This window comes from Eschrichtius robustus, chromosome 14, assembly GCF_028021215.1.
Source record: "Eschrichtius robustus isolate mEscRob2 chromosome 14, mEscRob2.pri, whole genome shotgun sequence".
Classification (NCBI taxonomy): domain Eukaryota; kingdom Metazoa; phylum Chordata; class Mammalia; order Artiodactyla; family Eschrichtiidae; genus Eschrichtius; species Eschrichtius robustus.
Genome location: NC_090837.1, coordinates 52901696 through 52927465, shown reverse-complemented (window position 1 = coordinate 52927465; position 25770 = coordinate 52901696). Strand labels below are relative to the sequence as shown.

General features: G+C 51.2%; 1 protein-coding gene across 14 annotated transcripts in view; it reads left to right on the top strand.

The window, feature by feature from the left end:
* Window positions 1-3812: 3812 nt before the first annotated feature.
* Window positions 3813-25770, top strand: part of CELF4 (CUGBP Elav-like family member 4) — a 298375-nt gene continuing 276417 nt past the window's right edge. For all 14 annotated transcript variants that reach the window (XM_068563855.1, XM_068563852.1, XM_068563851.1 and 11 more), the window contains exon 1: window positions 3813-4149. In XM_068563855.1, the coding sequence (XP_068419956.1) occupies window positions 3864-4149 (286 nt within the window). In that variant the 5' untranslated portion in view covers window positions 3813-3863. The remainder of the gene's footprint in view (window positions 4150-25770) is intronic.

Sequence of the window (25770 nt, the reverse complement as noted above, 5' to 3'; positions counted from 1 at the left end):
ATCCCCAAAGGTGAATCAGCAACAGAGTGTAAAGCCCGAACGAAGAGAGCAACTGAGAAGCAATTGCTCCCAGCTCCCCCTTCCATTTGCCAGCCTTCTCCTTCTCAGTGGATGGAGCAATTGTGGCCATGAAGTGGCACTTGGAGAAGAAGTTTTAAATCTGTTTAAATGTCACAGTGAGTAATACTTTGCCCCCATCTTCCCCTAATTACATTTCTCTTTGATGATTTAAGGTTAAAAAAAAATTTAACTCAAGTCCTTCTAGACTGTCAAGGTCGAGGAGACCAAAGCACCAACCTAACCATGTTCCTTACTCTTTTCTCAGGGGTCCTACTCCTTTATGGCATTATTTTGAGACACCTGTCTGTGTTATTTTATCCCTAACACTATGCTGTGGCAGAGAGGTGGGAGCCGAACAGATCCCGCTCTGTGCCTTTAAGAGATCATGTCTTGGCAGAAGTTGCTTCTGTCCCAGGAAGCTGGGGGGAGGTGGGGTATCTCACCACACACCTTCCAGAGAGCTGAAAGTTGAGGAATGTGCGACCCCCTAAGGGGAGACAGCCCAGATCCAAAATCAGCCACTCTCAGGTGGGAGAGAGGGGAGAGTGAGGAATCTTCCCTACCGAAGAAGGGGCTCTCCATAACTTCAGGCCCAGGGTCCAGACGTGGAGGGAGAGAGGGAGGGGGCCTTGGTGCAGGGGGAGGAGATGCAGCCCTGGGGGGGGTTGGAGCTACACCGCATGGAGGAGTCTCTGCGGGTATCTGAAATAACCAGATGCCCCCTTTCAGTAACAACTCAACTCTCCCACTCACTCCTGCCCAGGGGTTGCTTTTATTTATGTATTGGCTATTATTATTATTAATGAAACACCTGTGAATAATTTACTTGAACCTGTGGGGAAGGAGTTGAGGTGGGGTCAGAAAGAAGTGGATGTGAACCTCAGCCCCCACCCCTGTGCAGGTCCCTCTTTTCCCAGCCCCCCTCTGCTCACTTTCTTTACTTCCCCTTGTCCTCACTTCACTTTGTGGAGAGGAGGAGGCAAGGAGAAAAAGAGACCTCAAGGAGGAATTACTCTCCTAAACCCCCTGTTAAGGCAGAAAGTACATTCCACTCCTTTGTGAGATTCTGGGAGTTAGGTGTCAGTGCCACAAGCTGATGTTGGAAGAGATGTTTTGAATAAAGTTATTGGCCTCTGCTGACAGTGCCCTGTGGGAAAGGGGAAGAGGAGGTCTCAGCCGAGTGGGTGTACATACACACAGACACACACACACACACAGGCAGAGTGTGGATATAAACAGGGTCTAGGTACACATCCACAATGCATCCACACAAGCACCCACAATCCTGACAAGACATATGCACACACCTCCAAGCCACCAGCTCAAACCCTCTGTGTGCCTACCAGGGACGTGCTGCCTTATTACAGCACTTCACAGGCACACCAAGCCTACAGCCACATGGCAAAGAAGCTCTGTGTGTGAGTTTCTGTTCCATTCCTTCAACTTGGGCTTTCCTTAGACCATCAGATAACACTGGGTAACGTAAGCCCTGAACCGAGTTATGAATCAACTATACTTACACAGGATTCCATCAAGCAAAGGCAGGAGTATCTTAAAATGAAAGGATGAAGTTCCACAGATCTCAGAACTGTACTTGCTGTTTGGTTTGGACACTGAATCCACGGGGAGAGGTGACCCGGGTGGGCTCGGGGCCCGGGGCAGCGGAACCTCAGGGCCTCCTCGGGCCTCCTCTTGGCGCTGTAGAGCTCGGCATTGTGGCTGTACCAAACGAGCTTGGTCTCAGTTTTCAGGCAGCTAGGGTCTCATTTCTTTAAATAAAATTTTAAACATGATGTTGTCTAGTAACATCACGTAATCCGAGGGCAAGAAAAGAGAAACCCAAAACACCGGAAAGGGGCCGGTGGGGACCAGGACAGGGTCAAGCCAGCAGCTTTGCCCTGCAACCCGAGAGGGAGCAGGCGCGTTATTTTAGTTTGCCCGGAAGCCAAGAAGAGGCTGCCCTAGAAACGCAAATGTGGTGCAGGTAAATATCATTAAAAGGGGAATCTACTCTCCCAAGCCAAGTTCACAACCAGCGTTCGCCCCCAGAGGCGGGGCTGCTTGAACCCGGCTCCCGCGCCAGCCAGCCACTCCCTCTCCCGCGCAGCCGACGTCCTGGCCCCGGCGGGCCTGATGGGGAACCTTACGGAGTCTGGGCTGGGCGGAGGGACCCTTTGCTCTCCCCGCAGACTTGACTCCCAGCCTCGCACTTCTGGAGCGGGAGGTGCTGCAAACGAAGCCCGAGGGGGCAAAGCACGCAGTAGGAGTCTGGGTCCGGCCGCAGCCCGGAGAGCGATTTGGCGGTTTTATTTCTTTGGTGGTGAATTTAGAAAAAAAAAATTTTTTTCAATTTGAACCAGTAAAGCAGACAAGGGCAAAATCAAGCCAGTCCCTCGTGCTGGCTCACCGGCCACCGCGCCCAGAACCTGCCTCCTTCCCAGTCGGGCGAGCGGGCCGAGGCGCCCGGCTTCTACCTTCCTCCCGCCAGCCGCCTGCCGGTCCAGCCGCCGCGCTTTGGGGCGGGGAGGCCGTCCGGGACGGAATACCCACCTCCAGCCTTCGCGGGCGGGCTGGGACGAGGATCGGGCCCCGAATCTCTACGCCCCGTCCCCCCAACGCTGCCCAACCGCTCCCCAGACCCGTCCTCCCCAGGTAGCTCGGGTGGCGGTAGATGCCGTGCGGGAGGGCGAAGATTTGGGGCTGCTCTGGCAGGTTGGGAATGCGAGGAGGGAAAAAGCAGAGAAAGACAGAGAGAGCGCGCGCGCGAGAGAGCTCTTGTCTACAGATTTATCCACGTAATATATATTTATATAGCATTTTTTCTCTCGACACTGATCAATGCGCACTCGGATCGCTGGGCGGACTTCCTCCAAGCCGGCTCGCTTTTTCAAGTCTAAATAAAGGGAACCAGATGGGAGAAAAAAAGCGCCCATTCCACCTTCGCCGCCGCCCCGCCCGCCATCCCTGCCTTTGCTTCGCCCGCCTGGCGCTCTAATAGAGCGCAGCTCAGGGGATAACGCCCCCCTACATACCCACACGAAAATGAAAATCAATGTTTTTTTAAAAAAAACAAAAAGTTGCACCTGCTGCTATTACAAAAAGAACCCCCAAAAGGCAAAGAGGAAGCCAGCAGCCCCGTTCCTAACTGGCACCCGCTCCCCGCGGCCGCCGGGCCCGGAATCTCAGCGCCTCCCGAAGAGCCATGCGCCTGGCGCTATTTATAGCCGGGGGCCGTCTCGGACTGTACCACCGCTGCTCGCCGGGGCCGCCGACGGGGGAGGCGCGGCGGGGCCGGCGCCGCCCCACGCCACCCTGCTCCCGGCCGCCGCCCGCCGCCGCGCTGAGCCCCCCCGCCTAAATCTTGCCCTCCCGGCCCCGCGCCCCCTTCTTCCGCGCGCGCACACTCGCCGCCCCCACCCCTGGTCTGACTGGGAACTTGAACCGGTCCAGCCTGTTTAAACGCAAAGGACAGAGATCCTGTCTGTTCAATGTAAAAAAAAAAAAAAAAAAAAATCTGATCAGACCGAAAGAGAGAGAGAGAGAGAGGGAGAGAGGGAGAGAGAGAGAAGAGAGGGAGGGAGAGAGAGGGGGGAGAGGAGAGAGAGCGCGAGCGCGAGCGAGCGAGAGAAGAGAGGAGAAAGAGAGAGAGCAGAGAGCGAGAGGAGAGCGAGGTGTAGAGAAACCGAGGGGGAGAGAACCCGAGTGTGTGTATGCGTGTGCGTGTGTGAGCGCGAGCGAGCTTGCGAGGGAGAGGAGAGAGAGAGTGCGAGCAAGAAAGAATAAAAGGAAAGAAGATTTTCTCTATGTATATAAAGATGGCCACGTTAGCAAACGGACAGGCTGACAACGCGAGCCTCAGTACCAACGGGCTCGGCAGCAGCCCGGGCAGCGCCGGGCATATGAACGGATTAAGCCACAGCCCGGGGAACCCGTCGACCATTCCCATGAAGGACCACGATGCCATCAAGCTGTTCATTGGGCAGATCCCCCGCAACCTGGATGAGAAGGACCTCAAGCCCCTCTTCGAGGAGTTCGGCAAGATCTACGAGCTTACGGTTCTGAAGGACAGGTTCACAGGCATGCACAAAGGTGAGTGCACCTTTCGTTCCCAACTTTGCCGGTGAGAAGGAGCGGGCGGGCGGGCCGATCGGCCGGCGACGAACGAGCGAGCGGGAGACGGCGCGAGAGGGAGCCTCGGGCGGACGCCGAGGAGGGAGGCGCTCAGGCAGCAGAGACCGGGACTGGGGTGCGTGGGGAGCTGTTCGCCGGGGCAAGGCTGGGTTTTGGGCAAAAAGCTGATAGACGCGGTTTCGTGGGGAGAGAAGCAGGAGCAGAAGAAGAAGAGAGAGACAGAGAGAGGATCGAGGGGAAACGGGGCTTGGATTTTTGGGTACAGCGACTTGAAAGATTGGGATCGGGACGTCTGCACCGGCCGAGCCCGGGACGCTGAGCAGACTGGCGGGCTCTCAGCCGGCCGGGGACCAAGGGTGCTGTCCATCGCCGTGGTGCTGAAATACTAAGCGGAGATGGTTTTCTCCTTCTCCGCTCGGGGCCAGAGTAGCAGGAGCGCAGCCGTCTAAAAAGAAGAGAGGTGACAAATTCAAAGATATATTTTTATTTCGCTATCAATTTAACAGTAAACTCTCCCTGTCTAGCTGTGTGCCTGAATAATCCGGTTGTGGTGCGAGTGGTGGAGGAGGGGGTGGGGGTGGGGGGTGTTAGTTGTTTGAAGGAAAGGGGGACAAAACCTAAGGTAAGAATTAGCAAAGAACCAGCCATCCCCTGGGTGAAGTGGGGGGGGGGGGGTCAGGGAAGCCTGGATGATCCCCTCCTCCAGAAAGCAGGGCTTCGAGAAAAAAAATCTGTGTGTGAAAGATATGCATTTTGGAGGGTGTATCCTAAATTATCCCAAACTCACCATGCAGAGAGGTTTATAGTACATCGTTTCTTTCCCTTGAAGCAATCATTACTAGTGAGTGCTTGGAGGAGGGGGAAACAGAATGATCAAAGAATTAAAACCCAGCAACTTTTTAGGAAAGTGGTCATGGGAATTGTCTGCACTGCCTGTTTTCTCCTTGTTTTATTATCTTTAAGGCAGAGCCCCAAACGTGTTCAGTTGTAGAACGTGTGTGGGTGGCTGGTGGGTGACAAAATTAGCCCAGTGCTTGCTCCCTAACAGTAATGTATAGGATGTGCAGCGGGAATTAATCGGGGCTGGAGCTGTGTAGGCAAGTTAAATGCTTTCTGAGAGAGATTGATCGTCAGTCAGAGAAGGAACACTGGGCTAAGGAAGTTGTAAGGGATGTGTATGGACGTTCCGTTTCTAATAAACAGTAGTGTGGAGAGCTGCTGAAGATGCTGTGTTAGAGCTGGTGGTTTTAAAGATGAAAACACACACACGCACATGCACACCTACCCACACACAGAGGGCAGCCTCATCCTTGGCCACAAATGGGCTATGAACAGAGCTGATCCTCCGGCACATTAGGTGCAGAGCGCGGAGCTGTCTGGTTCTCTAAGCAGCAGTGGTTTTCACTATCACAGCCTCCCTCCTTCTTCAGCCCTCCCTTCATCCGAATACTAAGCAGAGCTCCGAACTCTTCATAGTTGGAGTCCCAGAGAGCAGTTTTTATTGGCTTTAGCATCTTCCAGCTTGCCTGCTGAGGAGTAAATCTTAAAGTTAATGGCATGTTGAGTAGCACAAAAACATAGCAGAATGGAAATATACTGGGTTTGCTGGGGTGGGGTGAGGGTGGGAGCTGTAATGGAGAGAGAAACCAACCTTTATTCAATATGGAGAAAATGTCTGTTCAGAAGAGAAACTGGAAAGGAGGAATGGGGAGGCAGTCTTCGAAATAATATCTGTTTCCCCCTTTTTCACCCTCCTTCTCAAGTCAACCATATCTCTGTAGTTTTTCCCTTTCCAATCAAGCTCCCTAGAAGCTAATCAAGGTTTGTATTAAACCTTTGTCATTTTAATATGTCCCCAGATTTTAAAATAGCAATAATGAAAATTAAAAAGGAGAGGTAGGGAAATACTTTGCCCATCTTAATGATAGGTTCTTGTGGGGATTTGAGATTTTAAAGTTTAAAAAAATCAGAATCCACTAGAGGCAAAAAGACAGTTGTGAAGAACTGAGCTTCCTATGAGATCTGGGTTGGAGGACTTTATTTGCTTCTTTATTCCAAATGAAGATAATCTTAAACAATATTCCTTGGTTTCTTCTCACGACCCCTTGCTAGTATCATCACTCTGTTTCTGATGTTTTGGGGGCTCCCTTTTACTATAGCAAAGATGTAGAATTATCATCATTTGCATCAGCGAGGTAGAGAAGGTTAAGATATAGTTGCATCATATGTATCATATCATATATATACATACACATATCTGGCCAGGATTCCTATGACAAGCAAAACTTCATTTTCTAAATAATTCCTCCTCTAAACTGGCTCAGTCAGGGGCAGACAGGCCCGTTGGCTTTGGAATGCTGGGTGCTTCATTGTTGAAGCTCACCCTTCAGAGCCTGATCATATATTTTTTCCTATGAAACTTCCTGCCTCTCCATCCCTCAGATTTTTATAGGCAAGGTTGGCCCACAATGTCCCTAACAGTGCTTGGAAGCTCTGAGAGAGCTGAATAAATGAGACAGTTTCCGAGGCCTGGTTTATTCAGTCCTAGAAGAGTTTGAACTCCGCCTTCAGTGATACAGACTGATTTATTAGCTAATCCTGATAAAATAAGCTTCCGGCCACCTTAAAAAATTACTTGCTTGCCACTGGTGATTAATTACTGTTAAGTCAAAAGCATGATGAGGCTTGAAGAATGAGGGTTGCATTTGGCTTCTAGATTTCCCCCAAGTCTAAATTATAACATGAGGCTAGCGATAGAAACGTGCCTTTGTTAAGCCTGGTTTCAGGGTATATTTGTGGCTTTTTCTTTCCCCTTCTTGAATTTCTAACTTCTAATGAATCATACTGGGATAAAATTGAGAGACATGACAGGATACTGGCCTTCATTGTGGATGGAATATGTATGCTATTGGTTAAAAGAAGAAGAAGAAAAAAATAAGTAAAAATTAAATTAAGTACATGAGATTTCAGGTGGGTATCCATTTGTTGGCCACCTGCCATTTCTGGTAACTAAAGAAGGAGAGAGTTCTAAGGGTTAATGGAATACCTGCCATGCGTAGAGTGAACCTTAAAAGGCAATTACTCCAGTCAAATTGGGAGTCTGGAGGAGGGAGTAGGTGTGTGTTGTGGAGCAAACCCAGCCGTATCCGAGGAAGGCTGTTGGGCTGGGGAGGCAGCAAATAGCAGTTGTGGACTGGGGTGATTACCGTAAAGGTAAATTCACCCCCTGGAGACCAGAAGGCAAATGGGCAGAGGGAGATCTGGGTGCTAGGCAGAGAGAGAAAGAAAGGAAAAAGCCCAGAACAATTTGAAGAAACAACACCTAAGGAAGAAAACCCAGTTTAATGCAAACTCTCCCGGCTAACTCAGAGTCTCCTTTTCTCCCCCATTAGAAGCACTTCGAGAAAGATTGTTTTTCCAGGCTCCAAAGAAAAAGACACTGTGCTATTGATTAAAGAAGAGAGAGGCAAACTCCCAGGGTGTCAGCAGAAGTGAACTGAGGACGAATTTTGCCCCTTCTTATAGAATTTTTCTCCCTTGGAGAAGGAAACAGGTCATCCACTAGTCTAATTCTTCCTTTCTCTCACTTTTTATTTATTTCTATTTTATTCCTTGTATTTCCTGGAAAACAAAGGCAGTGACTGAAAATACGTACACACACACACAGAGTCACGACTGCTAACACACACACATATACACAGTTAGTGGATCACACATGAACAAGCCACAATCCATTCATAACTTTGGTCTTATCTAGCAGGATAAGAGGCAGCAAAGACTGAGTTACTGGGAAACATAAAGACTAGTGCTCTCTGGATAGCCATATTATAATGCATTATCTTTGAAGTCATTTAAGTCCAATTTAAGTGGTATTTAGTATAATATTTATGAATTAATGTGATCTAAGTATAGGGCTGTCCCCAAAGGTTTAAACAGCCTTTACTTCTGATATGTGCTTGTTCCTGGAGCCTGCGATGCATTTTAATCTAAACAACTAAGTCCTCATCACAGTCCCTCTTGTTAACCAGTCAGAACAGATCTGTGGCCTGGATAACCTCTCTGCATTGAGATTTTCCCCTGCTGCATGGAGGAAAATCTACTCTAGTGGCAGCCCGGGGGCTCCCAACCCAGGAGCCACAGCTTCAGGGACTTCGGCCCCTCATACTTTCATACTACATCCAGAGGGAGGGTGGGGACAGAGTAATGGAACCTTCTGTGCATTGAGCTCCGAAGAGTATATCATTTTGAAATATACTCATCATCAGATGCACAACCTCTCATTTCAACGGTATCTGAGTAGTAAATTCCTCAAGTCCCTTGATTTGGGGTACAGCTGGGAGAAGGGGAAAGGGCAAGGGTTATGATTATGTTTGGGTGATTTGTGACCATCTTCATAAAATTACGTCTGGTATTTTTGTGTAAGAGGTAACAATTCTCAAAATATCGAGTTTCTGCCACTTGACTTTAGCTGAAAGAGCTCATTGGGATTTTTCGTTTTTTTGTCTTTTTTTTTTTTTCCTGAGATAGGTGAATTAAAGCTAGTGAGGTTCTATCTGATTTCTGTTTTCAAATGAGTCTAAGACACAGGGAAGCTGAAGTATCAGCATGGGCATCAGCTCAAGTAAGATGAACTTTTAAAAACTACTTGGAAAAATAAAAATTCAATTCTGTCCAGGGAAAAACACTAGCAGAATGGCTGGACACACACCTATAGCTTTTAAAAGAAAGATTTGCCTTGTGAGACAGAGATGTGGAAAATGAGATAGCTATAATAAGAAGAAAAACATTTAAAAATAAGTTTCACTAAAGAAAATTAGCAATAATAATTGTTGCAAAGTTAAAATAAACCTAAACAACTGCCCCCATTAAAAAAAAAAAAAAAAAACCTCCAAATTCCAGATGTTGATAAGTATTCTATTTAGGAGCAAAGAAAAAAACTATTGGGAAATGATTAGTTTATTTAAGACGCTGGTGGTTATTTGCTGGTTGTGCATGGTTTCATTTATCTTTTAAACAGACTTCCCGAGAATCGACACACACATACACACACACACACCACACACAGAGGTCAATTAATATGCACATGTGCACGTATATGCATCCATGTGCAAGCATGACTAAGCGCATCCCACACATATGGGAACCAGGGCTGGCCTAGATTTTACTGCAATTCAACAGGGAGATGTTAACACTCTTTCTCCCCCACCCTGCCCCACTCAGCTTTAATGGGGAATTCTAGATTGGGTTGAAAGAACCCCCTTGGCATACTTTCACTCTCTCCACCTGCTCCAGTTGGCTGATGTTTGTGACTTCTCAAACAAAAAAACAAAATAAAACAGAAAGGAAAGCTTTTCTTGAATGAAGTCATAGCTTAAAAACAACCCAAAGGAAAACAATTACAAAAATGTATGCCATAGATATGCAAACGTCCCCTCAGTTCATGCATATGTAAAGCTGATTGCTGGAGGACTTTCCTGATACCCAGTGATCTCACCACTCTCCGGTGACTCGAGCAAAGGCCATCGCTGTCATTATTATTATTATCATCATCATCCTCATTATTATAATTTATAGACCAGGATGGGAGAGGAGCTTCTGAGTGATGCCTGAGGAGATATCCAAAACACCCACTCTTTGGTTGAGAAAAGAGCTGGTCTCACTTGCCTCTGATGGATTTAGGAAAAACACTGCACAACTCACACCTTCCAAGTCACCAGAGGGTGGTCAGTTTCCAAACTGACCCAGGAATGGATCTCAGTATAGAAGATTTGGAATGAGTACTCTGTAGAGGAGAGGAAGATGCAGTAGAGAATGAGGCCCAACATCGTAGGCAGAAAAAAGGAAAACCGAAAGTTGGAAGGCCAAAATGCCAGCCAGAAGCTGGGATCACTGGTTGACAGTGGCTGAAACTGCAGCAGCTTCTGAACTTGGAAGGGAAATCCCATGTGACATGCTGAGAGAAGAGCTCGAGGGTGTGAAAATCTGTGTGTGTCTCTGGGTACTGGAGGGTAGGGGGAGGGAAGATGCTGCAGCCTGCGTGGGTGTTGGTGTGAGTGCATGCATGCGTGTGTGTGTGTGTGTGTGTGTGTGCAGGGAAGACATGACAAATTCAAGTATCGTGGAGATGATGTTAGGGGTAGTTTCATCTTGCAAGGCTATACGTGTGATCAGGGAGATGGTTGATGGAGAAAAGAGGAGAATGACGCTGTCCTTGTGATTATGTACACGCTCCACCTCGGAACTCGCGGCTTGGATTTGTCAATGATCTAAGTTCCAGTGCGGAGGCGTGCTCTTGTTCATCTGCCTGAGAGCCCCACTCAGAAGTCCAGGTTGGGGAGAGGGTTCATCTCCCCCCACGCATCACTCTTCAAAGGCTTGCCCACTTCTGCTCACCTATTGACTCATTTTAGAAATGACCTTCCATCCGAGATCTGAGTGGCCAGCCCCAGAGCCCAGCTCTCTGCAGAGATCATTCCCTCCACTCACTGCGTTCCCTACCCCACCTGCTGCCACTTGGCGTCCCTGTCCAACTTTTCTTTTGCAGTGCTTTCACACACACACACACATACACACACATACACACACACACACACATACACACACAGGGGAGTTGACCAAGTCAGTCCAGCTAGGCCCTGGCAAGCAAAGGGCTGCATTAGCCTGAATGCACACAGGGGTGGCAGGGACCTGGTGGCCCGCCTTTTGGGCTCTCTACAAGGAAATCACATCCTCTTCCTTTACTTTCACCTTTTCTGCAGCCCCTCAAATACACATGAATCACAGAAAGCATATAATTCTGCCCAAATAGCCTAGGGAAGGGGAACAGAGCCCCCAGCTTAGTAGGAGCCCTTTTATCATGCTCTTCCACCTCCCTCTTTTCTTTTTTCTCCTTACTATTTAAGATGCCCTCGAAAACCCACCATAGGTCTGAAGAGAAAGATACATGTTCCACTTGGCAACGTGAGGGTATGGTTAAAGATGCCAGGGCAAGAGGGCAATGACGGGGTAGAAACGGTGGCAGAGGAATTCCCAGAGTTGATGTGCTTGCCCTAAGGGCTTCCTCCATCTCCACTCATCCAGTTTCCAGTGGCCCCTGGATGGGTATAAAGCCAAAGCCACAGAAACCAACAAAGCAGCCAGGTGGGCAGTCCCAGGGTAATTGCCCTCCTTTCTGTGTCCCTCCGGGAGCAGAAGGGGATATGTTCAGGACCAAGGAGTCACAGGGCTGCTCCCCTTCCACTCGCTCCACCTTTGGTTTCCCTTATCCTCCCTTGTATCTCCCCTCCAGCATAAGCTGACTGACACTCAAACGAAGCAATTCCCAGCAGCTCAGCTCAGGAACAAATCCTACGTGGCCATCTGCAAGATGTAAATAAATGGGTGCCCTCGTGGAGACAGACATAGTTCTGGTTCCGTGAGGATGGAACAGCCAAAAATATTGATCAAAGCTCAGGAAAAAAAAAAAAAATTGATAATGAGCTGGCCTCCAACAAGAGTTTAATTGACGGAGACTTCTGAAGGCCGGCTCTGGACAGCGCATAAACTGACCACGATGTTACTTTATTGCAATACACTCTGCTTTAATTAATTAATCACCTTTGTTAAGAGCTGCTCCAGATCAAAGGTTTCTGGATACTTCGCAGATCTTACTAACAAAGCCCCCATGCATTAGGCTATCCTACTGCTCACGGTGAGGCAAGCAACCTTCCTTCCCATTTTCTTTCCTCTTAGCTGTGGCTTCTTCCTCTTTGTTAATGATGAATGGATCTTACCGCACAGCCGCTCTGTCCTAGGATGGGGATGGTGAGGGGTGTTGCCCGCTGAGGGCATGGGGCTTCCTCTCAGCAGCTGTTTCTAAAATTACACGACTAAGACTTGGTTCACCTTCAGATCTATCTGGCTGAAATGGGGAGTGTCAATAGAATAAAAACAGAGCTCATAGAAATGCAAGAGATGTGTGTATGTGTGTATGTGTGTGTGGGTGGGTGTTTGTGTGTGTAGGCACGTGCACAAGCAAGTATGTGCACATCCACATAAATATTATGGGATCGATACATTTCACATCCACTGCCCACACCTCTTAACTTCTCCCTCCTGTCTCTTGAGCACCTGTGCTACTGTCGTATTTCACTCTGAGAAATGCTCGGAGCTGAAGCGTGCATAGATGATGCTATATTGAACCAAGCCATTGTTTGGATTCGGTTACGGAGTCCGGGTGCGTGTTGAAGGATGGTCCTCGCCTGGCATTGGTGGTGCCTAAAGAATCTACTTCTCAAGATATGACAGGAACCTCACTCTCCAGAGTCCCCAAAACCTACAAACTGACAGGTGACTTACTTGAAAGCAACCCTTGGAGTCATTCTAGGCAGATTTGAATGCCATACGTGGCTGTTTGTTCATTATTCTAATTTAATGATGCAGTCACACCTAATTAATCCATGTCTGGTTTATTCATACACTAAGTCTGAGGATCCAAAAGATCTCTCTAGCTAGCTGGCTTCCCTTTACAGGGGCGAGTGAGGGGGCTCCCCCGACAAGCGAGCGCGTCCGGGTCCAAACAGGAACGGATCACCATAGACAGATTTGATGAAGGCACTGTCCCTGACACCACTGTCCAGCCACGTAGGAATGACAGCAATTACAGAGATGACAGCAATCAGAGACTAGCGATGAGATCTGTGTGTCTGTGTGCACACACGTGAGCACACAATGCGTGCATTCTACCAGGGCAACCTTCAAATAGGTGACGGGCCACACCCCCAGTGTGTACAAAACAACAAGGCCTTATGGAGTGTCAAGCATTCCTATGATTGGGAGTTTCAGTGCAGAAGGTTGTGAGGCTGAGCTGAGTCAAACTCCCCTCTCTGGCCTGGAGAAAGCCGAATGCATTGCTGCCACTGCACACATAAAGAGACTGAGGCTGGGAGCAGCAAAGTCCAGTCTTCAGCGTGGCCCTCAGCAGACCTCCCCATAGCTGCTTCTGGCCATACTGCTCCCAGTGAGTGCTGCCTCTTGCCTGGCAGGTACATTGAGAGAACAAGGCATCAACCTAATAATATCCTTATAAAGCCAAGCCTCCTGTGCTAGTCCTAGGAGACAAGAGGCATCCAAAGATCAAACACGACATCACAGTGTATTTGTAAGCACTCTCTGATACGGCTACCTCCCTATAATGCTCTAATTGACTATTTGATCAGCTCTAAAAGGCCCGGTGTTCAAGACAGACTCACACACATTCACACACTCACACACATACACTCACCACACAAGCACACGCATGCAGTCTCTCTCTTGCACATGGCACTGTACCCACACCAGTTCATCCAACAAAGGTAGATTTGCACAGGAGATGCTTGAAGGTGAGTGAAATCACACACCTAAGATCATACATGCCCTTCCAGTAATGGGCTTATCAATAGCTCTTAAAGAAACGTGACAGCCAGCCCAGAGTCATTCAGTTGTATGGACAAAGGTCAGCATATAGATATCCATTATTAATAATATCAATATCTTGGTTGACCAATATAACCAGAAACTGTATCATGTCACTGCTGATGGGCAAGGCTAGGAGGACTCCTGTGCAATAGCAGGAAATTATGCCTATGTAAAATTAATCATATTGACTGGTTCTAAGAATATACGGAGAGGTGAAGATGTTGAGAGCTCTTGCCGTGGTGGGAAAGGGGGACCTTGTTCCCAGAGGCTCCCTGGTCTTGAACCCTTGGAAAGTGCCCAGGAAGGAGGTGTCTACCAGGGCAACCTTCAAATAGGTAAGAGGCCACATCCCCCAGTGTGGACAAAACAACAAGGCCTTATGGAGTGTCAAGCATTCCTATGATTGGGAGTTTCAGTGCAGAAGGTTGTGAGGCTGAGCTGAGTCAAACTCCCCTCTCTGGCCTGGAGAAAGCCGAATGCATTGGTGCCACTGCACACATAAAGAGACTGAGGCTGGGAGCAGCAAAGTCCAGTCTGCAGCGTGGCCCTTAACGGACCTCCCCATAGCTGCTTTTGACCATACTGCTCCCAGTGAGTGCTGCCTCTTGCCTGGCAGGTACACCGAAAAGAACGCTTTCCCTCATCCGGCCTCTGCTTTCCAGCGGGGTGAGGTAGAGGAGAGGTGTTCTCTGAACAGGAAAAGAAAGAAATAGGATCCCCTAACCATTATCCACCCAACATATCCACATCTTTCTGTCAAATCAATACTTGGCTTGGCTTGGTCTCACCGGATGGGGCACAGAGAGCATCCTTGCACCCGCCGTGTGAAGAGGTCTACCTCTGAGGGGTGGTGTGAGCCTGAAGCAGTATCCCCAGTTACATGGCTGGATATTGGCCTCAGGAGGATGTCAGTGGGCACCCTTTGCAGCTTAAAGGTCTCAGGAAGAAAGGCACCCAATCCCATCAATCATGTGACTGGGTTCTTGAGACCAGCGGAGCCAGGGTCTTGTCTTGCCAGCCTTGTTGGTCAGGTTGGTATGGTCTGGACTGTAGAAGGCCACTGCTCACTCGGGCTCACCTCCAGGCACAGTGAGCAGGAAGGAAAGGGAAGGCCATGTGTCCTTGTCCTTGGAATTGTTGTCTGGCATGTCCCTGGCCTCTCATGGCCTTGCCCACTGGAGCCCAGCTCAGGCTGTTCCTGGTCCTCCTTGGCCATGCTGGGCAGCAGCTGATCAGGTGTTCTGAGGGAGAAGTGGACAGCAGAGAATCCAGTGGCCGAGGGCTTGGCAGAGAGAGACGGAACAGAGCCGACAATTTGGATCATTTCTCTTCTCTGTTCCCAGAGCCTGTGCAGGCAGCTGGAAGGGAGACTGCCTTAGAGGCCAGGTCCCCTGGTGGGGTGATGATGGATGATAGGAAAGGAACTGCTAAGGTGCAGGGGAGATGCCTTTGATGTAAAGGAAGGAGAGGAAATGGTCCCTGTGGCTGGGGTGGGAGCACTTGGGCCTCAGCAGACAGGCCACCTGCCTTCCCCTCCTGGCCTCAGGCATACTCAGAGTCCCGCCAGACACTTACACCCAGCCCTTGGGACCAAGGGCCTTGGCCAGTCTCTGTTCCCTCCCCTGTGCTAATGGCCCAGCCTTGTTAGCTGAGGCTACCTTGGACAGTTCCCAGATCTCTGGACTTGCCCACCACCTGGGCCCAGACTAGGCGTGGCCACAGAGGAGTTTGGGGAGGTGTACCCTCCTCGCCCACAGAGCCACACCGCCTCCTCGGCCCCAAAGGCCTGGGTCTAAGGAACTCTAGGAGAACAGCCCAAAGCCCAGAGGCTAGGACCCTCCTGTAGACCCTTTCCCTACCTTAGGGAGGGGCCCCCAAACTGTGCATGTGGAGGGGCTCCCCTCTCCTCCAGCAGTCGCCTGCCCTCTGACCATGAGAGGGAGAACTTCCTACTCTCAAGCAGGGCCCCTGAAGCCGAGGCGCCGCTCCTGCCGCAGTCCTGGCTCGGGGTCCAAACCTCTCCCACACACCACTCCTTACCCCTACAGGACAAGGGGGGCACTCCTCTTACGTGTGGGAGCCCCATGCAGGAGTAGGCTGCGTGGGACCCTGAGCCCAAGTCTGGGGCACCAGCAAAACAGCACCAACATGAAACAAGAGAAGAGACTCAGAAAATCCAGAAAGTATGGTAGTTCAGTATGCATGTGCGTTTGGTTTCATTTCAAAAAATGAATAATTCGTGTACGGTTTAGTACGGATTTTATTCTTCATTCCCTATGTTGCGGCACCAGAATCTTTTCCATACTTAGGGGTCTGACATGGGTCCAACTCCAAACTGTTATATCCCTCAGCTTTTGCAAAGGACTCTCCAAATGCCCCAGAAGACACAAACGCACACTCAGCCCTGTGCCTGACAACCCGGGCCTGGGTTAGTGATCATTTGGCACACCTGCCACCCAGGTCCAGCTGAGACCCCAGGGCACCAGCTCTAGGGCACCAGAGTTCCGTGGGCCATCGGAGTTAGAGGCACAGAGCAGGAGAGCCACCGCTGGCTTATTTCCAGGCTTCATTTTCTCTTGCAATTTTTAAAACTCTTTTTCTTGAAAACTGAGACCTCCGCTTTGCTCTCATCTTGATTATTTCAGTAAGTAAATTATTAGATTTATTTTAGAGTCAATTCTGTTGTTATTGTGTTGGGCAGGTTTGAAAATCCACTGGAATGAGAAGTAAAGGGTGAGGCCTGGGGCTGGAAGGGACAAGGCAGCCAAACAGGCCCCCAGAGAGAGGAGAGGAATGCAGATAACCGGGCGGGCGGTGTCTCGGCGGGGAAAGCGTGCCCGAAGGCGGCAGTGAGCAGACTCCACCGACCAGGTCACAGTGGCAGGCAGCTGGACGGGAGGAGAGAGACAGGAGCAGAGGCCCAGGTGGTGGCCACAGAGCTGGAGCTGGGGGCGCCAGACTCCCGCTCCCTTCTGTGCGAGACTCCCGCTCCCTTCTGTGCGAGACCCCCGCTCTGTGGCTCACACTGTCTCCAAAGCCTTGGTTTGTTTCTCCTGAGTTTCTCAAGTTTCTCAGCAAAACATTAACCCTGAGTGTTCTGACTTATGTCAGCTGAGCCAGGCTGGTCCACAGCAGAGACCACAGAGCCGGGAGGAGAGGGTCCCCCAAGTCTGGCAGAGGCAGGAGAATCCGGCTGGGGCAAGGGCAGGGGAGTCATCGACCCAGCTGCAGTCTGCATCTAGGGCATACCAGCCCCATGCGGAGAGCAGGGTCCCATGCCTACCCCCACGGGGCAGGGCAGCCTTCTGCAAAGCAGAGAGCAAGTGCAGCATTCCTATCTGATGGGGGAGACCCTCAGGGAAGACCAGGGTGGGGTGGGGCACAAACACACCTCCCTCAAGAAGGCAGATTCCTGTGTGACTCAGGTGCCCTGAGGGTCACGTTCTCTCCTCGGAAGGTGGGAACCCACCATCACCACCAAGAATAACTGGGTGTGCTAGGAAGCAGCAAACCCACAAATATAAGACTACCCAATGCGAATGTCCTGTGTGGGGAATGAAGGACCCTCCCCGCAAAGAGGAGTAATCAGATAGGGGTACCAGCTTCCGGCCCAAGGGGCTTGGCCCCAGGCTCCCAGGTAGAGAGGGTGGCAGAAGCCCGGCTGGGACATGGGAACAAGGCAGAGCAGAGCCCAGAGGCCAGCTTGCTGCCGACCTGCTTGTTTTGTTTCGTTTTGTTCCATTATGTTTCATTTTTGTCCCACTGCAGTAAAGTCTCGTTCTCAGGCTGGTGGATAAAGGAATTTCTCACTTTGAATAAATCTCGACCTACCACCTGCCCGGCTGAGAGAGAAGAGTTGGGGGCAGGGGTAGGTGGGTGGGTTGCAGATATGTCTGAGGAAGGTGGTGACACACATAGGACCTGCAAGGACAGGCCTCACCTTCTTTGGGGCTGCAGTGTCCTTCAGCTGTCCGAACGGCAGCCCACTTGGGCTGAGAAATTACTCATGGAATATTTCAACCCGTGCCCATGTTCCCCGTCACCTAGTCAGGCATCCAGACTGTCCCCAAAGCTTACTCAGCTGAACATCCCGAGCAGTAAACTGGGGGTTTCTAGAAGTGGAAATCTCCCCCGGCCCTCTGCCCTTCCTCTGTGCTGGCCCCCAGTTCAGGAGTGGCTGCAGGAAGCCAGGCAGTGGGTAAAGCCCGGAACAGCATTTCCTGGGGTGACACTGGTCTTGTGGCTGGAAGAATCTTGGCAGATCCCAGGAAGAACCACTCCCAATGTGGACAGCACACCCGGGCAAGGGTGCCAGGCTCCCTGGGCAGCCTATTTACTGCATGGGAGCAATTGGGGTGCTTCCTCCATCTCTGGGAGAGAAACCCAGCCCAGAGGAGCAGGAAGAGATGAGATGACCCTTAGGGCCCCGAACACAGGAGTGTTTGTGGCCGACTCTTTAGGGGAAGGAAAACTCCCCTCGTTCAGGCCTTCCACAGAGCGTGACCCCGCGGCATCTCCTGACCCCTGGGATTTCTCGGGGGGAAGCAGAACTGGGCTCCGTCAGAGAGCTGGAGTCCTCCAGTGCCCCCCGCCCCGCCTACTCTACACTCCCCCGACGCCCCCAGGCCCCAAACCCCAAGCCCCAGGGCTCTCAGGGCACAACGGTCCCCAACCCAAATGACCTCCCTTTCCTATCCCTTCCAAGTCCTGCCCCTTGCTGATCTGACAAATCAAACTGGGCAGATGCATCCCTAGCGGCTAATGGACATTAATGAGTTACCGTCACTGGTGACATGTGCCTCGTACAGGGACCTTTTAGAGCCCAGGCCATAACCCAAAGAAACATCTCTCATGGGGGGATTTCTGGCACAAGCCAAGCCAGAGGGAGAGGCCATGAGGCTGGGAGGCCTCTGGCTGCTCCCTGGGCATGGGCCTGCCTGGCCTAAAGCTGTGTGGCCAGGACATGGACCACCCCCTCCCACGCCACAGGACCAGATGAAGCAGGCAGCGGAGGGGCTCAGACCCTGCCTGTCTCCCAGCAGGGCCGGCGCACCCAGGAGGCTGCCAAGTCAGAGGTCTAATCAAATATTAAACACAGTCAGTAAACTTAAACCAGTGCCGTATCTGAAGCGCTGAGTCCCTTCCTGAGAGCAGCCCAGCTCCAGCTCAGGGACGTTGCCAGCTCAGCTTTGCCTGGGTGCAGGGCTGGGGGCTTCTGGGCCCATGCCCCACTGTGGGCAGGAAAAGGGGAGACACACAGGGACCATGGCAGGGACGGAGGCTCATGGTTTTTCTCCTCCATTCTGTTATTCATTTCCTCTGATTTTTATCTAATCTCTCCTGATTGTCCTGGTGAAACTTAATAGACAAAGTGAATTTTTATTACATCATCAATATAATCTCCAGCTAATCAGCAGACTCGGGGGCCACCACAAGCCCTATAGCTCCTCATCTGGCTTCATAAATAGTAGGAACAATCACTGCCAAGCGTGACTCCTCCACCTCCTCCCAAGAGGCTTTCTCCCCACCGCTCCCCTTTCCCAGACCTATTCTTGGGGTTTCTGCCTTCCCACGGATCCCCCCCACCCAGTGGGCCACATTGCCGGTCGATGGAGATATCTTCCCCATTCGTATTTTTAGTTTTCTCCCTCCCAGCTTCAGCTGTTAAAATCACAAATCTGGGGCTCGTGTTTTGAATGCCAAAATAGCCTAATGTCGACTGATTTTGATTCTACTTTCCTCTGTGCTCGGAATATGATATGTCATAAGATATTACATAATCCGATAGATCAAAGTATATACTCTAAATCACATTATATACCAAATTAAGTCATATATTTTACCGTACCTGTATAACCTATATACCAAAGGTGTTTTGGTCATTTAAAGTCAGATCTTGTATCTTATAGACTGTATCATAGATGTTAAATTACATATTTCATTTATATTATAGTATGCCTTTCATTTACATAGCATTTTAATCTGTAAAGTGCTTTCTTGTCTATTACCTCTTTCATCCCTATTGCAACCAGGTACAGTTGATGCCTTTTTTATAAAGAAAAATGGAAAAGGGATCATGAAGGAAAATTACAACCTGGTCAAATCCTGCCAGGATACAGCAGAACGGCTCAGGCTCAGAACAGATGCTGGCGAGCCAGGGAAGGGGCCTGGGCGAACCAGAGGGGGCAGAGGCCTGGCCGATGGCCAAGTGGGCAGATTCCTAGGGCCTGGCCTGGGCAGCCCCTGGCCAAAGGGCAGCGATGATTTAAGGAATGTATGATTGGTTTGTTTGTTTCCCCACCAACCTGCCCAAAGTTAAAGGTGAAACTGAGTGTATCTTCTTGGGAGGCTGAGCCCATTCATTAACTCAAGGTGTCTGCTCCCCTGCTCTCTGGGGCCACACCACTCTGCTCTGCAGTGGTTTGGATTTGGGGAAACTAGCAATCATCACTTAGAGTCAAATCCTATAAATAAGGTGGGTGACAAGGCTATTGAATCTGACCTTGGGTGTCCACACCCCCGACTGTTTGAGGGAAGGGGGAATCAGCTCCCTGCAGGCAGATCAGAGCCAACTCTGGGAGGCGCCGGCCACCCTTCTGATTTCTGTGCAAAAGTCTGCTTGTTCACATCTGTCCAGTAGATGAGCTGCATGCGTCAGAGAGTCTCGGGAAAGCTCCTTCTCTTTGGCCTGACAGGGCAAGGGAGGCCTGGATCCTCAGAGGGGCCCCTGGGAGCAGGCAGTGTTTGGCGCTCTGGACACTGCCTGCTTGCAGAGGTGGCTGGTGCACCAGAGATGGAGCTGGACGTCTGGTACTCGCCCTGCCCGGCCCTCTGGCTCAGAGTCTCAGCTTTCTCCTCTCTCGAATCACGGCAGTGACCCCTGCTCACCCCACCTCTTAGGGTCATTGTGAGGATGGAATGAGCTAAAAGGAGGGAAAACGAGGTGTAAAAGTTAAAATCTCCAGGGTCATTGTCATGCATTAAGTGCCAGCACCCCCATCAGAACACAGAGAGCTCTGAAAGTCCTGCTCACTCAGAAATAGGATGCTCGGGCTGACATCAGGATGGACGGGAGGGAATATTGACAAAGCACCTACTACACGGCGTACACGTAGGACTCTTGCTTATTTTATCTCATCAAATCCTCGTGACAAAACTGCGACAGAGATGTCACCGTGCCCCTTTGAATGCCACAGGAACGGAAGCTTGAAGAGCAGGAACTCGACGGAGCTTACGCGCTATGGAGACGCAGAGCCAGAATTTGCAACCAAATTTGTCATATTCTCAAGCCCCCCACATTTCCATGACTGCAGCTCCCCTTATGGAAGTAAATAAAAAGATCACCTCTTCCATCGCCGTCATTTTACAGATGGGGATACTGAAGCCCTGTGACATTAAAAGCTAACGTTTTCTTAAATCATCCCACACCATATTTTACAGAGGTTCTGAAAACACACACACACACAAGTACGTATACACATTACAGACACACAGAGATAACTCACATAAACACACCCTCTTACAGATACACATATACACAGACACACACACGTATAGACACACGAAGAAATATATACTCACAGACACACATAGGAACACACTCACATAAGGACACTCAGATACCCACGTACACGAGCACACACACCCAAAAATATAGATATAACACACACACATAAACACATTTCACAGACACACACATATAGAAACATACCGAGTAACACATAGACACGCACATACACACACAGACATAGATGCCTATACTCACACAGAAGCACACACTCACACACCAGACCTCAAGAAGGCTTAATTAACCATAAGGCCACAGGCACAATTTAGCCCCATAACTCTTTAGCAGGAGAAGCAAAACCAGCTGGTTTAGAGAAAGGGATGACAAGAGCCCAGCTTGGAGGCAAGGAGGGAGCCCAGTGGCCCCCTCAGCTCACCTTTCAGCCTTAGGCCAGGGGCCAAAAGTCATCTCGCCAGCACCTGTGTGGCGCGGGAGCCCCGTAAAGGTCAAGGCCAAATCCTCATTAGAAATCAACAAATCAACAGAAGGCATTTGCTGAGAATGCTCCCTCTGCAATTGCTCTTCTGCATCCACCCCCAGGATCCTGGCCAAGTTTCTGCTCAACTGACCAAGACCAAAAGAAGGTCCTGGAGAAATTTGGGGCAGGCCTTCCAAGGACCCCCCAGCCCTGTTCATCTGCCCTGGGCAGGTCTAGTACAGGTAAAGCCAGGCCTGTGACCAGAAGAGGCACCTCCAGGAAAGAGTGACTGGAAGGGATGAGACGACAGGTGTAGGTTTGCAGCCCATCTGTCCTGGAGGCCAGCACTCGGGCTGCCTCCTCTGTGGCTCCTAGCGATGAGGGAGGATGTCTTCCCACATCGAACCTCTGCTGTCCACCCAGGCCTGCTCCTGGCCTGCAGGGCTCCTGTCGGTCTATGGGACCACACTTGTCCCAGGCTTGGCAGACAAAGTGGCCCTGTCCATCTGTATTAAGAAAATACACACACACACACACACACACACACACACACACTACATGGAGCAAAGGGTTAGCAATGACGCAATGACAAGGAGCTCATCAGAGAATGGGAAACATATGGTTTTCTTTAGGATAAAATCCTGAGGGTTTGGGAATGAGTTCACTAAATGTTCACCTCCTGAAGGACGAACAAACCATTTGGAAACTGAGACTTTCCTGGCACAATGGGGTGGGCCTGCTCTGCCATGCATGGACCTGGGCCGGGTGTGTTGGATATGAGCTGCTCTGGGCTGCCCTGGGAGGTGGTGTGTATGTGTCGCCCCGTCCCACGTGACCATACTGTGCTGATGGGCCGTGAGGGGTGAGGCTCCGTGGGCAGCTCTGGGGACCATGGAGACAGCTATGAACGGCCACGGCGTGGCTAGCTGCTGGCACACGGTGTGTCTGTTCAAGGCATGCTGTGTGGATGGGTGTCTTCTCCTTGTGTTTGGCATTACTGTGTCCTGTGAGTCTCCTGCACGCATGTGCACGTATGCTGATGTTGTATGGGTCATGTGTGCGTGTCAGGTACAGGAGAGCAGTGATTTCTGCCCTGGTTCTGGAAAGGGATGGGAGGGAGCAGAGGGGACTGTTGCTTGTTCCTGCACAGCTGCAAAGCTCCCTCATCCTGGGACCTGCTACCCAGGAGGGTCCCCCCTTTCTCTCAGCCCAGGGGGATCTCATGCCAGAAACGCCTCTGCCCCCGTCCTGGAGCTCTGGGTCCGAGCAGAGCTCTTGGATCTGGAGCCCTTGCCCGTAGCTGCTGTGAGAACAGTGTGTGAGTGTGTGTGTGTGTGTGTGTGTGTGTACACACGCACACCGCCTCCATATAAGCACACTGCAATCTCAGCTGGGGAGGCCCAGGCAAGGAGCCGTGAGGATGTGTATGCTCAGATGTGCTGAGGGGACGCCGGCATGTAGGGGATGTCAGGGGCCCAGGTGGGCCAGTTTCTAAGTTACAGATTGTAAGTCTATGACTAGAGTTTCCACCAAGTGCACGTGAAAAACGGCAGAAAAGATGGGTCCAACTCCCTGGGCGGGCTCTCCTGCAGTTCCCCGCAAATGTGTGTGAGTGGGAGGGGTCTCTCGAGGAGCCTCTGGCCAGAGTGTGGGAGAGGGGTAAGAGAAGGTCTGGGGGAGGCAGGGTCCCACACACGTGTTGTATGGGCAGCCTGAGTGGGTGGGACGCTAAGGGAGACTGTCCTCCAGAGACCTCGCTGCTTTCGTGGATGCACGGCTGGGCCATCTGTGGCATTTTTCTCACATTCTGCCTACAGCTTCCCCTGGGAGATGGGGAAGAGGAGGTCGGGGCTCCTCAACTTCCGCGTAGCCCTGCGCACCCAGCTCCTCTCGGAGACAACCGAAAGTGTGGGGCTGTGTGTGTGTGTGCCCGTGACAGACAGAGACAGAGACAGAGAGGGAGCTTGCGGGGAGGGGCAGCAGCTATGGGAAGAGAGAGGGCCCCCTCCCCACTGCCTCCATCTGGGTGGGAGCAGATGGTCCTCAAACTCAACCGGCCCAGAGGCAGGGCTTGGAAGCAGTGTGTCCTGAGGGAGGGACAGCGCAAAGGAGGCCAGGGTGGGGTTCCCAGGAAATGCTCCCGGGCTGAATGCATCTCTGCCCTCCCGGATCTGTCCTCTGTCCAGACACCCAGGGTCCCTGAGCCCTGTTCCTTTGCTTCATCTCTGGGCCACTTGAGGCTGATCCGGCTCCTGGGGTGCAGACATGAAGGGCAGGCTCTTCCGAAGTCTGACCCCGGCGTGAACTCACTCTGCTCCTAGGCCTGGCAGGAGAAAAGCCGTCCTACCTGCCGCCATGGGTTCTGAGGTCTTGGGCTCATCAGGACGGAACCACCATGCTGGACTCAAATCCAGGGTCGTCATCTGTGCTTTGCCCGGAACATCCTCAGCAGGTAGCCCCCAGGCACACAGAGCCCTTAGGTGAAGTCTGCCTTGTTTTCCCACAGCCAAGGACAGACCCTGACCCTCCCCTGCCTTTCCTAGGTCCCCTGTGTCCAAATTCCCTGGAAATCTGATGAGAAATGAAGATCCTGGCCTCTGCCTCAGACCTTGGAATTCCCAAGGTCTGGGACTCTGCAGCTGGAGAACAGCTCAGAGATCTCCAATGCCTGGTCCCCAGAGCCGCCCGGTGGCAACCCCCAGCCCCATGGTCAGTACCCAGTCCAGACTGTTGCTCCCTCCTGATTCAAAGCTGGACACCCTCCCAGCATCTCCTAACTTCCTGCACCCTGCCTCATGGCCCCCGGGGTGCAGCCTTCTTCCCCAGGGGAATGACCTCATGCACAGCCAGGACCACAGGATCACACATAAATCCCCCTCCTCAGGCTGCCATCGTAACTGCCAGAAACACACGTCTTTCCCACCAGTAGGAAGGGGTCCTGACCTCACACTCTCACATTTTCCTCTCACACACGTGGGCGCACACACATTCACACACAGATACACTCATCCAGACATACAGATACGCACAGGTGCACTGACAAACACAGAAACACTCACACACACACAGATACACACATGGGTTATGCTATTCTGTTCCCAGCTCCATGGAGTCATGGCTGTGCTCAGCACCTCCCATGGCTTTCCAGGCCCCATTCAGAGGGAGGTGGAGTCTCCAGAGGTGGCCAGGGGCTGTGAGACAGACAGTCCTGAGGTCAAACCCCAGCTGTTCCACAGACAAGATGTGTGACCTTGGGCAAGTCACTTTACTTCATGGGCCAGCCTCAGTTTACTCGTCTTGCAAATGGGAACATACAAACTTTCTAAATGGGTTTATTTCGAGTATGAAATGCAGTAATCTAGGCAAAGCATTTGGCACAGTGCCTGGAACGGTAAGCCTGAGATGAACTGTAGCTGTATAACAAGTGAAAAAGAAAAAGAAGTGATAGAATTCCCAGCCCAGACACTCGCCTCTGGCCTTGCTGCTGTTGCGCTTCCTGGGAGATCAGTTCCAACTGCACCTCTGCTCAGCTGTGCCCGCCCAGTGCACCTCTTCCCTCTGCCTCCCTCAGACCAAAGCCTGTCCCTTTGCAGAGACCGCACTGAGCATCTCCCAGGAAGCCTCCTACAGCAGCAGCTCAAACCTCCCACCCAGGGCCTCAGACCCACTGCGCCGACCCCCTGCCAGTGTGTGCCCATCTGGGTCCATCCGGCCTCTCCTTCCCCCGTGAGCTCCCCACAGACACCCCTGCGGGCCTCGGCTGGACACACCTCAGGCACAGATCCATGGTGGCCACCTTCACTCACCTAGAGGGACAGTCACTCTGGCCCTGGCAAAGGCCAGTTGCTTTTTTAATATTAATTTTATTATAATTGTTTTCCACTGTGAGCAGTACCATAGAAAAAATAATCGAGATTGGAAAGGAGAAGAGAAGGTACCCGTAGTCCCACCGCTCAAAGGTGCTCCTGTGAATGTCATGGTGATTTTACTTAGGTCTGGCTGGCAGGTCCACTCAGTAGCAACACAGACTGAGCTCGCTTGCTTACAACGCACCCAGTGTTGGGCTACACCTTGTGTAAGAAGCAGAAGGAAGAGCCACAGCCACCGCACCCCCCCCCACCCCCTAGGAGGCTCACAGGCTCGAGAGGAAATAACACTG